General features: G+C 40.4%; 1 protein-coding gene across 1 annotated transcript in view; it reads right to left on the reverse strand.

Annotated features, from left to right (window-relative positions):
• Positions 1-14,930, reverse strand: part of GRIK2 (glutamate ionotropic receptor kainate type subunit 2) — a 531,656-nt gene that overhangs the window by 341,959 nt on the left and 174,767 nt on the right. Inside the window, exons 2-3 of the mRNA XM_063124850.1 lie at positions 5,607-5,783; positions 393-650 (exon numbers count right to left, since the gene is read on the reverse strand). Coding sequence (XP_062980920.1) covers positions 393-650; positions 5,607-5,783 — 435 coding nt within the window. The remainder of the gene's footprint in view (positions 1-392; positions 651-5,606; positions 5,784-14,930) is intronic.

The raw sequence follows: 14,930 nt of genomic DNA on the forward strand, positions 1-14,930 counted from the left end.
AAACTACAGGACAAAAAAGCAGAACTCTCTCTGATTTGTTTTCTATCTTAAACAGCAAAAGAAGATGGTTCTCATGTAATTTTCAGATGTTTTCATTGAGTCCAGATGCCTAGACAGATACTTGGATAAACTTTTAGGCTTTAATGCACTGATCTGAAATTCTTCTCTCCCATTCCCCACCAGCCCCCAAATATAAATCAAATATACAGAAAGACTTAATGCATGACACACATGTTGTATGTGGCATGAATATGTGCATTTCTTTCATTTGGCAACATCTTGTTGCAGTACTAAGTTAACTGACTGCATAAGTTAAATTCAAATAAATGGTTTGGTTAGAGGATTATACACTCACAAATACAACTACATAAAAGTCCTACAGTCATGCTCACCTGTGCTGTCATCGTAAACAACTGTGACAGTTTTCCACTTGAAGAACTGCACAAGGTCAAGGATGGCACGGCTGAGTGAAGAGAAATCTGGATAAAGACTGACATAAAATGAGTCTTTGTTGTCTGAAACCTGATGTTTCCAGCGCGTCTGTATATGTGGAACCCCCAATGCATTGCAGATAGATTGCACAGCATTGGCTGAAGAGCTGTGTGAAGGTCCAAAGATAGCAGCTACTCCAAGAGAGAGCTGATCACAAGCTGAAAAGGAAGAAAGACACAATTACCAATGTGCAGAGAACCACCACCACCACCACCACATCTCTTTCCACCAAGGGAGGCTTGTTTTCAATGCAGGTCTCTCTTTGCAGGCAGAAAGTCATTTATTTTAAACAACTGTTTAGTAAATATACAATTAGCATTAAGCTATGTGGATGGATCCAATGGTATGAAAGCAGGCTGGTTCTGGGGCATCTTCGTCTTTTCAGCCATTTATTTTAAATAACTATGTTTTAGAAATACATAATTAATGTTAAGCTATATTTGATCCAATAGATGCTTCCATGGGCAGAACAGGGGGTAGATAATGTTTTTATCCACTGTCCCTCCTCTCTGCAAGCTCTCGCACCCCCAATTCCTGCAGGTGTTTGGGTGACCCTTCGGAACTGTATGGGGGCTGCAGGGAAGAAAAGAAATCACTGCAAATCACCACTGAGCCCATTCTGTTGACTGAGGCTTTTGCTAGATCAAAGAGCTTCCATCGGTGGAGAGACATTGCCTAGATACAACCAGTATGAACACCATGGACTGAACTATTGGTGTCAACAGATCTCTGTTCAACTGTTATTGCTGGTTGGCTAGAAAGGATGCAAACATTTTACCACAAGACAGAGGTAGAGGGAGAAAGAGGTATATGGAGACAGAAGCTATTAAGTCCTCTTCCTTGCACATTGACTTGTCTTTGACAGTTTGGGTACAAATAACCTCAAATGTTATTACTACTAGGCATGAGGTTGAAATTCATTTGGTTCACAATTTAATATGAAGTGACCTAATTCACACTTCCTAAACTAATATGTGAACTGGAACACAATTATTCACAATTTTCACACCTCTCTGGATTTTACGATGCAATTCCTGATAAAAAAAAACTGTATACACTAGGGGAAATTGCGTACAAAAGCATGGACATTGCGGGATATTGTGTAGAAAAAAGGTGCATATTAGGGGAAATTGCATTCATACTGTATTTCTTTGATTCTAAGACGCACTTTTTCCCCAATATAAACATCTCTAAAAACGGGCTGCGCCTTAGAATCGATGGCGTCTTAGAATCGAAGAAATACGGTATATTATTTTTATGGTTATGGAAATGCATATGAATTTTCAAAGAATCATAGAATAGGCCATCAAGTCCAACACCTGAGTTCATGTGGACTTAAGAAATATATATCACAGACTGATGTAAAAACGTGATGAAATAAACTCATGCTTGAAAAGATGTGTACATTATATAAAGAGAAGCAGACAGATTTGTCCATCCCTAATTGTTACGGAGTGGCTACACTATCAATTTCATGCATTACAGGAACTAGAATACAAAATCTCAATTTTAATTCTTGTTAACTTTCCAACCCTTCTATTTGTTATTAGCTAAACCAAAATAATAGCCTTTGACCATCACATTCATATGTTGTGTTTGCACTATGATACTAGTAGGCAATGAATCCATAAAGATGAATTCTCACTGCCTGATTCGAACTATTTGCACCAGTTTATCTGTCTGGGGTATAATTCCCCCACCATGCAAAATCATAGCTTCTGACAATCCATTGGCTGCCTTAGTATCTTCCTCATTTGTTTGCCTGTATTAATTACAATCATATGTAAGTGTGGTGTAGTGACTAGAGTGTTAGACTGGGAGTCGGGAGATCTGGGTTCTAGTCTCCCTATCCACATTCTCCACACCATGCACAATTTTGTACACCTCTAGTAGTATGGTTGTTGTTTTAAATAACAATGAAATCGAGAGCCAGTGTGGTGTAGTGGCCCATAGTATTGGACTGGAACTCAGGAGATCTGGGTTCTACTCCCAACTCAGCCATGAAGCTCACTGGGTGACTTTGGGCCAGTCACAGACACTCATCCCATCACAGGGTGGTGGTTGTGAGAATAAAAATAGAGAGTATGCTGTATGCTAATTGGGGTTCCTTGAAGGAAAAATGGTGGGATATATGCAATAAATAAATAAGTAATAAAAAAACTGCTCTATCAATTTAGCCTCTCCAAGAGCAAAAGCATAAAATAATTTCACTAACAATGCGGGGAATGTTAGCAAACCAAATCTGTAAAACTAAAGGACCCTGTGGAGCTGTGGTGTTTAATTTGCAAAACGCTATGACGTTCGTGTCCTGAAAACATGTGACATTTGAGAACAAGGCACAATTCTTTTTAAAAGCTGTGGGATGCGATCCAGGTCCACTCTGTCATAATTCAGTGGGAGCTTTGCCATAAACTTCAGTGGGATGGGGAATTCCCCATGATGTTTGGCATTTCTTGGCGCAGCCACCGACCCTTGTTCATTTGTAAATGGTAAGTGCAGACCTTTCTTAAAAACCAGAAAAGCCTTAGTGTTGTTCACTGGTGTATTTACTTCGTATACCTGTAGTTGTAGAAATGTTGTGAGATGAAATATGTAATAGCAGTAATAGCTGGCAAATGCAATTCTTCTATTAGTCTTTCTTTTAATATCTAAGATTTTGAAAGAAGACATTCGTCTGCATGTGGTTTACAGTGATTCTATTCTAAGCTCACATTATGATCTTCAAACAAATGTAGTAGAGAGAATTTTGATTGCATTTCCAATATTCTTAGTTCAGATAATATCTTGGGGAAATTCTTGCCTTGCCTTCAGTTCACTGCTTTTAAAATCAAATTAATTTCCCCATTTGTACTATATTCTTGATAAGCACTGGGATATGCAGCCAGTTAAATTTATGGCAACGGCACTAAACCTGGTAAGATCCATGAGGTCTGAAAATAACAATATTTTTGATGTGCCATTTGCTTGGTCACAAATTGGACGATTACGAGCCTTTGTTAGGGATGGGTGAGAAGCTAGTTTCAATTCGATTTCAATAAGAATTTACAAAAATTCACAAAGTTCTCCATATTCAGGACAAAAAGAATTTTAGATATTTTTTTAAAAAAAAAATGAATGTGGGAGAAACTGAGAGAGACTTTGAGTCCTTCACTGTCTGGGTTCAAATTCTCGTGTACTCAGACATGCTTGTGTAACTGAATTAGAATTGCCACCACTTTTTCAGACAGGGTCCTCATCTTTAACCATTACATAATAGGCAGGAGCAATGTGGCCCTCTCCAGGCTGAGAATAGCTGTATCAGTTCATTTCTGATAAGAAATGACAGAAATTTACAACATTCTTCATATTTGGAAGAGAAAGAACATAATATTTTAAAAAAATTCAGCTACTGGCTGGTATACAAATGTAATAAATAATTAAATAAAAATTCAAATGCAGAAAATTCAAATGCATCCCTAGCTACCATACTAGGCTTCTGTCACAATAAAAGCACCACTTTATCAGAAGCGTTCACCTTTCATTCCTGACTTTTGTATTGTACAGAAAGGAATCCATGCAAGCAAAACTGTAAAAGTGGACAAAATATTAGAACTATTCCCAAAAGACCTAGATGAGTTTTAAAAAAATATCTTTATCCCACTTTCCACCTCAAATCAGATTACAAAATCCAGCAAATACTCAAAATTTAAAAAAAACAACCCACCATTATCCACATGGGTTGAATCATAAAATAAATACAACAACCAGGAATTTACCAGCCATCACAGGAAGCAGGGGGAGGAGATTCTCCAAGACTCTTTCAGGAGTCAAGAATGAATCTTCCCATGAGCTTATTGTGGAGAATACAGATGGCTCAGAGACCATTTCCCCTTCACTGCTGAGAACTCAGCCTCCATCTGAGGGAGAGGGGACATCAGAGTTGACAAATCCCATAGTCTACCACAGGGTCAAGCGGGCAGAGTTGTGAGGTAGTGGGAGATGGTTGCTTAGGGTAGTGGCTCATGAGACCTGCTTTAGTTGAAGGCAACTGCCTAGTTTTATTACCCAAATTAGGCTTAGAAGACAGCTCATAGCATTCACACACTCTTTGGGTGTGAAGAGATGTTTATTTGTTGAATAAAACTTTGTGGATTACACAGCAGATGTCTTTATTGTCTCGCTTCAGTGGGAGGGCATGGAATCATGACACACAATAAAGCAGATCAGCAGTAAAGACAAATATGATCTAACTTCTTGGGGAATGATGTCCATATGGAGTGATACCATAGAAAAAGTCCTGCTACAAATTGCTATCAACCATAGCTGAAAAGGCCTTGGTATGCTCACGGGTATTGTATCAGCTGAACTTAATAGATAGGCAGATTTGATGACTCAACTAATTCTTGTTGAGTCATAAAGGTTGCTGATAAGACTTGGGCAAATAAAATTCTCTTGGCTCCAACTTCCCAATTTTCAGAAAAGCGTCTGTGTATTATTTATTTTTTAACGTTTCTGAACATTTAGTTAGCTAGTTAGTTAACCCGTTACATGTCTATACTGCCCAAAGGCTGAAACTCTCTGGAGGGTTCACAAAGTGGTATACAAATACATGTACTGGCATCAGAGGTCTGGCACAAGAATCTCACGAGGCAGGCTTAGTTATTTGCAGTCTTTCCATGACTGCTGCTGTAGGAATCAGGAAGAGCCATTGATTTCCAAAGGAGAAGGGCACAGAGCGGTAGTTCGGAAGAACACTGAGGTGGGCTTTACTCTCCTGATATAACCAAAGCCTGGGACAGCCAAGCATCAGACAGCTAACCTTTTTTCCCCTTCATTCAGGGCCACAATCCCCTGCTAGTAATGTGTCGGGGGCACATGTCACTGGTGGGTGGGGCCTAATTGTGCACAGGGGCAAAACCAAAACTGTGTGGTCATCCCTTTTCACTTTCAGACATCTCTTTTCTTTGTCTTCCTCTTTCCTACCCTTGGCTGCCAGAGAAGGGATAGATCGCTCTTGCCAGAGGTCTGAACCAATTGCATACAGATGACTTTGAAATTAGGCTGAGGGCAGTTTGAAATTAACCCATGGGTGCAGGTTGCCCACCCTTTAGAGCTTATAGCTTTTAGAAACTTACCTTTTTTGGATGCTTCAAAACTATCATAGAGATTTATCTTCTGGGTGTCATATGTTAATGTGGTGTTTGGCAACAGAGTTCTGTTTCTGTTGATAGTGTTCACAGCAAATCTGAAGGCCAATTCCTCTGCTCCCATTGCTCCCGTTGGGCCAGATTCCACACATTCAAATATACCCCCTGGAGAAATGGAGAGAGAAAAATGGAACTTAATGTCTAAGATCATCACACTAATGACTATAAAGAGTAGAAGTAAAGAACAAATTCCTCAGGGAAATTTCATTTTAAGCTGGGTTTGCATCAGGGCCTAAATATTAAAAACAAGGCTCCCAACGCATACATAGATCACACATTGCAATGCAAAAACAGTATATGGGAGGGTGATCACAGGACAACTTTGCTGACCACAGCAGACAGCAATAGCATGATTATACAAGATACTGCAGCGACTGCCACCTGGATGCTCCTTCTTCACTGAAATGCAGGAGACATCTGAGATGTCAACGGATGTCAAAGAAAATAGGAATGTTAACGCTCCAAGCAACTTGGGACCAGGATACCTTAGGGATCACCACAACTCTCATGCCTGCCTAGTCCTTGAATTCCTCAGAAGGGGCACTTCTGGTGGTGCCGCATGCTTCTGAGATTAGTCTCAGGAGTACATGTAACAGGGCACTTATGGTTGCAGGCACCACCCTCCAGAATGCACTCTCCATTGACATTAGGCAGGCATCTTCTGTTTTAGACATCTTCAGATGTCTACATAAGATCCACCTCTTCATGAAGGCTTCCCCTGAGGTGTGACCCAGCCAGTATAGTGATAGTTTTATTCTTGAGCAGTGATTATTTCATTGTACTTTATTATTACATTTTTATGGTTATATTATGGTAAACACTTTGATAGTCCACTGGAAAGCTGGATATAAACCTTTGTAATTATTATTATTATTCTTGCAGAAGCAACCTAATGACTAAGTAGGCTGTCTAGCCAGAACTTATTTTACCTCTCAGACCCTCTGAGTGGGGCGAACACAGAACATAGTTTATGAGGAGTTTGTACTTTCCCAGAAAACTCCATATTTGTGAGCTTTAAAAGAAAGTGTTGTGGAGTGGATATGGTCATGGTGTTCCAGTGACAGGAAGGGAAGGGGTCTTGGACTTGCCCAGAGCATCAGTGTGGTTACATTTGAATGCTGGTTCCTTTCCCCCATCACCATCATGGAATAGAATAGAGTAGCGGAGAGTAAACATTTTATGCCAGGCATAGAAAATCCTAGTGCTTACACCCAATGTTGTCTTGTCCAGCATTCTGTTCCCACAATGACAAATGACATGCATATGGAAAGCCCACAAGAAAACATCCTCCCACTCATGTTCCTCAGCAACTGGTACGGAGAAGTATACTACCTCTGATACTGGAACTAATATATAGCCATCATAACTAGTAGCCACTGACAGCCTTACACACACATACCAATGAATTTGTCTAATTCCCTTTTAAAACTGTCCAAGTTGGCCCTCAATACATCTTGTGTGAGCAAATTCCATAGTTTCACTATGCCCTGTGAAAAGAAGTACACCCTTTTGTCTTTCCTGAATTTCCCATCATTCAGATTCAGGGGATGACTCCTGGTTCCAGTGTTATGAGAGAGGGGTAACAACTTAGTAGCCTTTTTGTTTTGTCCATTTTCTTTTAGGGATCTAGCTTGTGGTCAAGGCTGGCTGTACAGAGCAGTTTCCTACTGAAATTCAGAAGCTAGAAGCAACTTAAAACTGTGACAGAGGAGCAAAGCAAACAGGCAATAGCAGACACTATTTCAAGTTCCTTATCACTCTCCTAATTAGAATATTATCAAATCCCTGAAGAGGTTTAGCCTCACAAACCACCTCCTTATTTTATCTTCTGTCTCATGATTAGAGGAAAAGAGGATTTTCTTTCTTGCTTGCTGTTGAACCTATAAAAACCCAGCCCTTGGGAAATGGATGCTCAAATAATATGAAAATAGAAGCTTTACAGACTGAGAAAAAGGGTTAAAAATGGCTGCTTAAAACAGTACTGGTTTAAATCTCACAAAGATTCAACAATGCCGTATCTACATGTACAGTAGATACAGAAACTGAGGCCCTTTCTACACCTAAGGGTTATCCCAGGGAAATGGAGGGATCATCCCTGCCTGCTCCCGGGATCCCCTGTGAGGCATTTGGATGCACCAGGATATAGGGATGGTGTAGACATGCCCTGAGTTAGCAGGTAAATGAATGCTCTGTGAATAATCATGAGAAACAGTATTGCAAGACTGCTACCTCTCTCAAAACAGAGGAGGAAATATGAAAACCTGGATAATAGTCATATGATATTAAACAAAAAAGTGGGGCAGGGGTGTTGAATAACAGGAAAAGACCTGGAGGTGAGAGGCAACCTAATAACCTGTGGAATAATGGAGAGTATTATACTCAGGAACCAGAATCATACAGTTTGAGAGGGCCTTAGGGTGACCATATGAAAAGGAGGACATGGCTCCTGTATCTTTAAAAGTTGCATAGAAAAGGGAATTTCAGCAGGTGTCATTTGTATATATGGAGAACCTAGTGAAATTCCCTCTTCATCACAACAGTTAAAGCTGCAGGAGCTACACTAGAGTGACCAGATTTAAAAGAGGGCAGAGCACCTGCAGCTTTAACTGTTGTGATGAAGAGGAAATTTCATCAGTTTCTCCATATATACAAATGACATTTGCATAAATTCCCTTTTCAATACAACTGTTAAAGATACAGGAGCCCTGTCCTCCTTTTCATAAGGCCACCCTATTGAAAACCATCTATTCCAACTCCCTGCTTGATGCGGAAAACTGAGAACTAGGGTAGTCGCAACAGATGGCTTTCTAGCCTCCTCTAGGTAGTTGGTTCCATGGTTGAACTGTTCTTACCTTCAAGAAGTTTCACCTAATGGTCAACCTGATATCTACCCTCCTGTAACTTAAGTCCATTAGAATCCAATTGGTTGATCAAACCTCTATGCTTGGATTCCAACAAGCTTTAGATCACCAAAACATTTGATATCGGCCCACAGTCTAAAGATAGATTCTAGTTTGAGTTCAGTAGACTCCAAGAAATAGTTTTGCAGCAGAAAGCCGGACATTATTTCAGTTGGTTGTTAAACCTAGATAGCAACTGAGGGGGGAGAAAGTGAAAGTCTGTTTGATCTAATATAATCAAGTTTTTTTATTAAAAATGTTTTTGTTGTAACTGTTAGTTAATTAAACATATTTGAATAAATAGATTCCATGCAAACTGGATGGGTATTGAAATACTATTATATTCTAAGCAACAGCAGATCCATATCGACAAAAATGCCAATTTACAAATACTGTAATGGAAAAGCTAGTTTCCCCTTTATTTCCAGGAGCTGGATCTCTGCCCAAGGACTCCAGTATCTAATAATCCCCAATATGAGATGACAAATAGGCAGTGAGTCATTGCTTTGCTCGAATATGCAGAGAAGTATCTGGGAGGGAATGAAGGAAATTATCCCCTACAGTTTTCCTCCATACTATATCCAGGAATTCATCTATGTACAAAGTATTCTCATCCATGTGTATGTGCAAAAATCTGACACAGTCAGAACCTTCTTTTATTGGATCCTTCTTCCTTCCCCATCCTTCTGGGAGTCCATCATGAAAAATAGCATGATTTGGTGAGATAGTTTGTCTCCATGTTGCTGGCTCAGTGGAGCAACTTTCCACTTATGGAACCCAGGCAATCCTGCCTGCAGCTACTCTGAAACATGACTTGTTACAAGGAACTTAGGCTTCCTGACAAGTTCAGTGCTAGCTAGTCAACCTTTATGTGTTATTTCTTACTAGTGATCATACCCAGCTTCACATGGGTTGGAATTCCTACGGTAATGCCCTTATCCTGCTGTCTTAAAAATATTGCTTGGCATGTGTGATAAAGCTCAAATTCAAAACAATACAAACATCATTTGCATCTGGAAGTGGTACCGAACTCAGATTTTAAAAAAGTATTCAACTTCCCAGTCCTGCAATGAAGTAGATATACTGATGATATCAGAATTGGTACAACTTGATGTAGAATCTGGTGGTCTTTTGTAATAAAGAAACCACTTCAAAAGCTGGCGATTACGTTAGCTGGGGTGCTTACAGACATAGCTTTCAACAGGAGTCACCAGTTTCATTTCCTGTGGAGTAAGTCCAGATTCCCTGTATCTTCACAAGGTATTCAGGCAGGGTGTGTGTGCATGCACACGCACAAATACATGCACACATTTGATTGACCTCCAACAAAATGCTTCCTTGAACAAAGGGTTAAAAAAAATCTCAGAAAAGGTATTAGATGGAATCCTTTCTAACAGACTGGCATTCTAAATAGGGTGACCATATGAAAAGGAGGCCAGGGCTCCTGTAACTTTAACAGTTGTATCGAAAAGCGAATTTCAGCAGGTGTCATTTATATGCATGCAGCACCTGGTGAAATGCCCTCTTCATCACAAAGCTGCAGGAGCCCTGGCCTCTTTTGTATCTGGTCACTCTGGTATAGCTCCTGGAGCTTTAACTGTTGAGATGATGAGGGCATTTCACCAGGTGCTGCATGCATACAAATGACACCTGCAGAAATTCCTTTTCTATGCAACTGTTAAAGATACAAGAGCCCTGTCCTCCTTTCCATATGGTCATCCTACTTGAAGTGGGACAGGCCAAAAAAGGTATTACTGTGTGATTCTCTTGATTGTATAAGTTGTCCCCTACTTACTGGATTAGACAGTCACAGACATCAATAGAATTCATACTAGGCTTACCAACATCCAGTCAGCTAATCAAATTTATCTTCCTACAGGATGAAAAGAAAAAGAAAGAAAACCATAATACTTCATCCTACCAAGTACCACGTTCCAAAGGGCTGTCATGAGTCATGTTGGTCCATCCAAACTCGACAGTTGCTCTCCCAGCCATTGTTGTGCCTATTCATGATTGCTTTATTAATAATACAAGTAAGGCATGCAACACATGCTCTCTGATAAGCAGGGAGAGAAGTCATAAATCTTGCAATTCAAAAGGAGACAAGCTGCCAAACCTTTGCCTATCTCTGTCTAACAGCTTGAGGGAGGCAGATGTGGGAGTTGTCTGATTTCCAGGAGAGCTTTTGGACCTGGAATTAACACCCACCAAACTGGCACCAGCTCATTGAAGGGGGGTCCTTTATACGGAACTGACATAGCTCGAAGTATGTAAAAATGCTTGCTTTGTGCACCCTTGCGTTGTGTCATGTGGGGCTCTTCTTCGCATTCAGAGCTCTTAATGTAACACACAACATCAACACAATTGTGCCTGAAATCAAAATAATTCAAGGACCACGGTCCTTGAAGCTGCTACTTACACATTGTCCTAATGTAACCATGTGCGCAGCGCTTCACAATAGGCAGTCAGTAACAGCTGTATGAGGAATGTAGTCCAAGGTTTGCTGCCATGCTGGAGGCTGCTAGGCAAATTCCTGCCAAAATGTTCACGTGCCTTAACATTCCTCAGATGTTTCATAGAATGTTTATTTTTTAAAATAATAAAATAAAATTATATTTACTTCTTGCAATTCTGTACCGCCCCATAGCAGAAGCTCTCTGGGCAGTTCACAGAAGCACCCTTCTGATGCTTATGTACTACTCAGGACTGCCAACAACAATTTAAAGCAATCATAACATATAACATTCCAAAAGAGAGAGAAAATATTTATAACTATATGAGTCCTATATTTATGAGAAGCAGGGGCTCCCTAAAGGAAGGAGCATCACCTCCTTGCTACATTAAGAAAATGCAAGAGTCCTATGCTTCATTAATGTAAATAAATTACACCAAAATAACTGAGCATTGCCATCAGTTGTATGACTGGAGGGATAGCCAAGGTAGTCTGGGGCAGCATCTACATTTATTTGGTGAACTAGTTTTAAGATAATCTGCAAATTTTGGGGTGGGTGAGCTGAAAAAACCCCCAGGGGGATTGCCTCACTCCTAACCCACAAATAAAGGAGGCTATTTTGCCTTTATTTACTAGGATACTACTCTAAGAACTGGTCCATTCAGGAAGTAAAATTCTTCTCCTTCAATGTTATCAGTTACTGTAATTTGTTATTGAACATGTTCTGTCTACAGGAGTACCTGACAAAGACTTTATAGAGTCAAAATGGAAACACGCTGGGGTTCCGTAGACTGACAAGCATAACTGATATAGTTGTTTTAAAATACTGACTGTCTGTTTATAAATGATATGGTTGCTTTGCAAATCAGTTGGCAAAATTGCACCACTAACCATTATCACTTCTGTGATTAACGGTCCTGGTGGAGTCGTGTAGATCTCTCACACCATAAAGTCTAAGCTGTGTATCATGGCATAAGCTTGCATGGCGTTCATCAGGTGCATGAAGTTGTAACTCAGCATAACACTTCATGCATCTGAGGAAATGGACTGCAGTCCATGGGTTAAATCCAACATCAACATTCCTCTCTCTCTCCTCCCTGCTGCAGCACCCTAGAGCAGATTTTGAGGGTGTGCAGGGGGCTTCAGGGTAGGGTAGGGGAGTCACCCTGCTCCTGGTTCTTCTGACAAAACTACATTCATCAGTGGAACAACGCCACTGGATACAATCCCATGAAAGCTAATGCCATAATACATGTGTTAACCTTTAAGGTGCCACAAGACTCTTTGTTGTTTTTCTTGGTTATATGATATACACTGGAGACAACCAAATGGGAAATCCTTCTGAGCAAGCCCCACTGAAATGAATTTGTTCTGTGAAAGATGGGCATCTGAATCCACTATATCATATGTGGCTCTCTGGAATCCAATAGTAAACATACAGTAAGAATAAAATTGAATTGGTTTCACATGTAAAACACAGCCAGCTCTCCCCAGCTTTTCATGACAGAATACTGGTTGAAGTTGCACAAGGTGTTGGCCTGGCAGTGCACTTTCAGAAGAAGATTGATTGAAAGCCCTGGGGTAAATTTAGTAAAATAAACACAGGTGCTTTAGGAGAACAAGCCAACCCACATAGTACAGAAGAAGGTAAAAGAGATTTGTATAGATTTCCAGCAAATGTTATATTAAAACATTGCCTTCAAGGAGAAAGGAATTGTGTATGCGGCAGGGTCTTGCTATTTACTGTGTAATCTGTACAGCACCATGTACATTGATGGTGCTATATAAATAAATAATAATAAATAAATAATAATAATAATAATAATACATAGTGAAGAGTTGCAAAGCATACCTGTGCAAAACAACATCCGACATGCACACCACATTCTGACCTCTCTTACAGACGGGGAACATTAGATAGATGTGTCACATAAAACCAGAAAGCTGCTACTGACTATTAGAAGAGTTACACAGAAATGAAAACCAAATGGTGCTGTAAGCGATAGACATGGCTAAAAAAACCGGAAACAGGTGCTAAAGCAGGGGTAGGGAACATTTGGCCCTCCAGATGTTGTTGAACTGGAAATTCCCACCAGCTCTAGCCAGCATAGGCAATGGTCAGGGACTATAAAAGTTGCAGTCCAATAAGATCTGGAGAGCCTCATGTTCTCCAACTTTGTGGTAAAGTAAACCTCTTGAAGTATATCACCTGGGTTCCTAACTTATTGAAATGGATGAAGGATTCATTCAACCTTGTGAAAAATCACACCTTTCCTCATGCAACAGAAGGCGAGAACATGACAGGTTACAATGTAATGATAAACCAACTGGATGTGAATCACGCAGATTATGGTAAATCTAAAATAGGATTGCATTATGTAGGGATTGGGAACAAGCATCCATCAGTTGATCATCAGACAACATCTCTGGAAAAACAAGTCCGTCTCATTGTGATATACATGATGAAAAAGACTGAAGGCCAGAATTAAACATAGTGCATGACTTGACAGCAATTAATTCCAAAGCTCATAAAATGTGTTGCGCTTAAAGATCATTCTAACAAGGAATCTTGTTTTGACTGATGCACAATTATTTATTCAGTTACTTGGAACAGATGTACATATTCAAGCACTCTGTGGATTCAGAGAAAGAATGAAGCCAAGCTTGGCGCTGGCACTTGGCATCATTGACCAAATGCTGGGGCCAGGAATCCTAATGGCGTTCAGCAGAGCTTCTAGGCCTCAATCACCATTTGCTGCTTTGGCCACTGCTATTGTCCCCCTCCTCCATTGGAAGGAGGGAACCCAAGTGACCACTTCACTCTGATCGGAGCTGGCAGAGGCCATTTTTTATTCCTCATGAGGCAGTGCCAAAGATCGCTCTGACTTTTGTGGCTTATGCTGCTTTCACTGCTGCTTCCACTACAGCTGAAGGAGGTGGAGGAGGCAGCAGGCAGTGGGTGCAGGAGTGCTGCTGTTGGAGTCAGCACACAGGAAGTGGCTGTGGGAGAGGTGTTTAGCACTGGGGCAGAATTGGCAGCATTGTACCAAGGCCCCACACAAGCCTAGCATCAGCTCTGATAAAAAACAAAAACAAAGGGCAGTATCCAATACTGCTGCCATGCTTCTGCTGTTTTTATTGCACCAGCAGGATGCACTGTTAGTGGAAGAGGAAGCTAGCAGTACCTAAAACAACCTTGGAAATGAACGGAATGGAACAGCACAGTGGAGCTGTCTTCTGCAACTCCGCCGACTTCCCCCTTTCAGAAATGCCTGTTTACACTTCCCTGTGCCTGTTTGCATTCTCCTTCCCTCTTTATTGTTTACTACAACTTATTAGATTGTAAGCCTATGCGGCAGGGTCTTGCTATTTACTGTGTTATCTGTACAGCACCATGTACATTGATGGTGCTATATAAATAAATAATAATAATAATAATAATAATAATAATAATAATAATTCTGCTCATTTGTTTGCCTCAGGATATGTTAACTTTCTGCTGCGCTAGTGCTGGGTCCCACTAATGTGTGGACAATGTTGGATACTGCCCAAAATGGACAGCCATCTGCACAAAGGTCACTGCATACGCGAAGAATTTATTTACCACAGCCCTTTCAAGACACAACTCGCCCAAAATGAAAGATTTTGGGACTGGGTCAACTACTTTATCACTTCTTAAAAAGAAAAGAAAAAATACGAACGTGACTTACGATTTCTATATTTTTGTCTGCTAGATTAAAGTCCAGCGTTGGAAGGCAAAACTACTTTCCACTGAGCGAGTGTAAATATATTGCAACCATTATTTTAAAAGAAATATAGCTTTCACCACATTAAGGGTCCCTGTGCATGCTCTGAGCAATATAAAGGGGCCTTGGGGGCAAACTGGAATTAGGCAATAAA

Source organism: Elgaria multicarinata, chromosome 4, assembly GCF_023053635.1.
Source record: "Elgaria multicarinata webbii isolate HBS135686 ecotype San Diego chromosome 4, rElgMul1.1.pri, whole genome shotgun sequence".
Taxonomy (NCBI): Eukaryota; Metazoa; Chordata; class Lepidosauria; order Squamata; family Anguidae; genus Elgaria; species Elgaria multicarinata.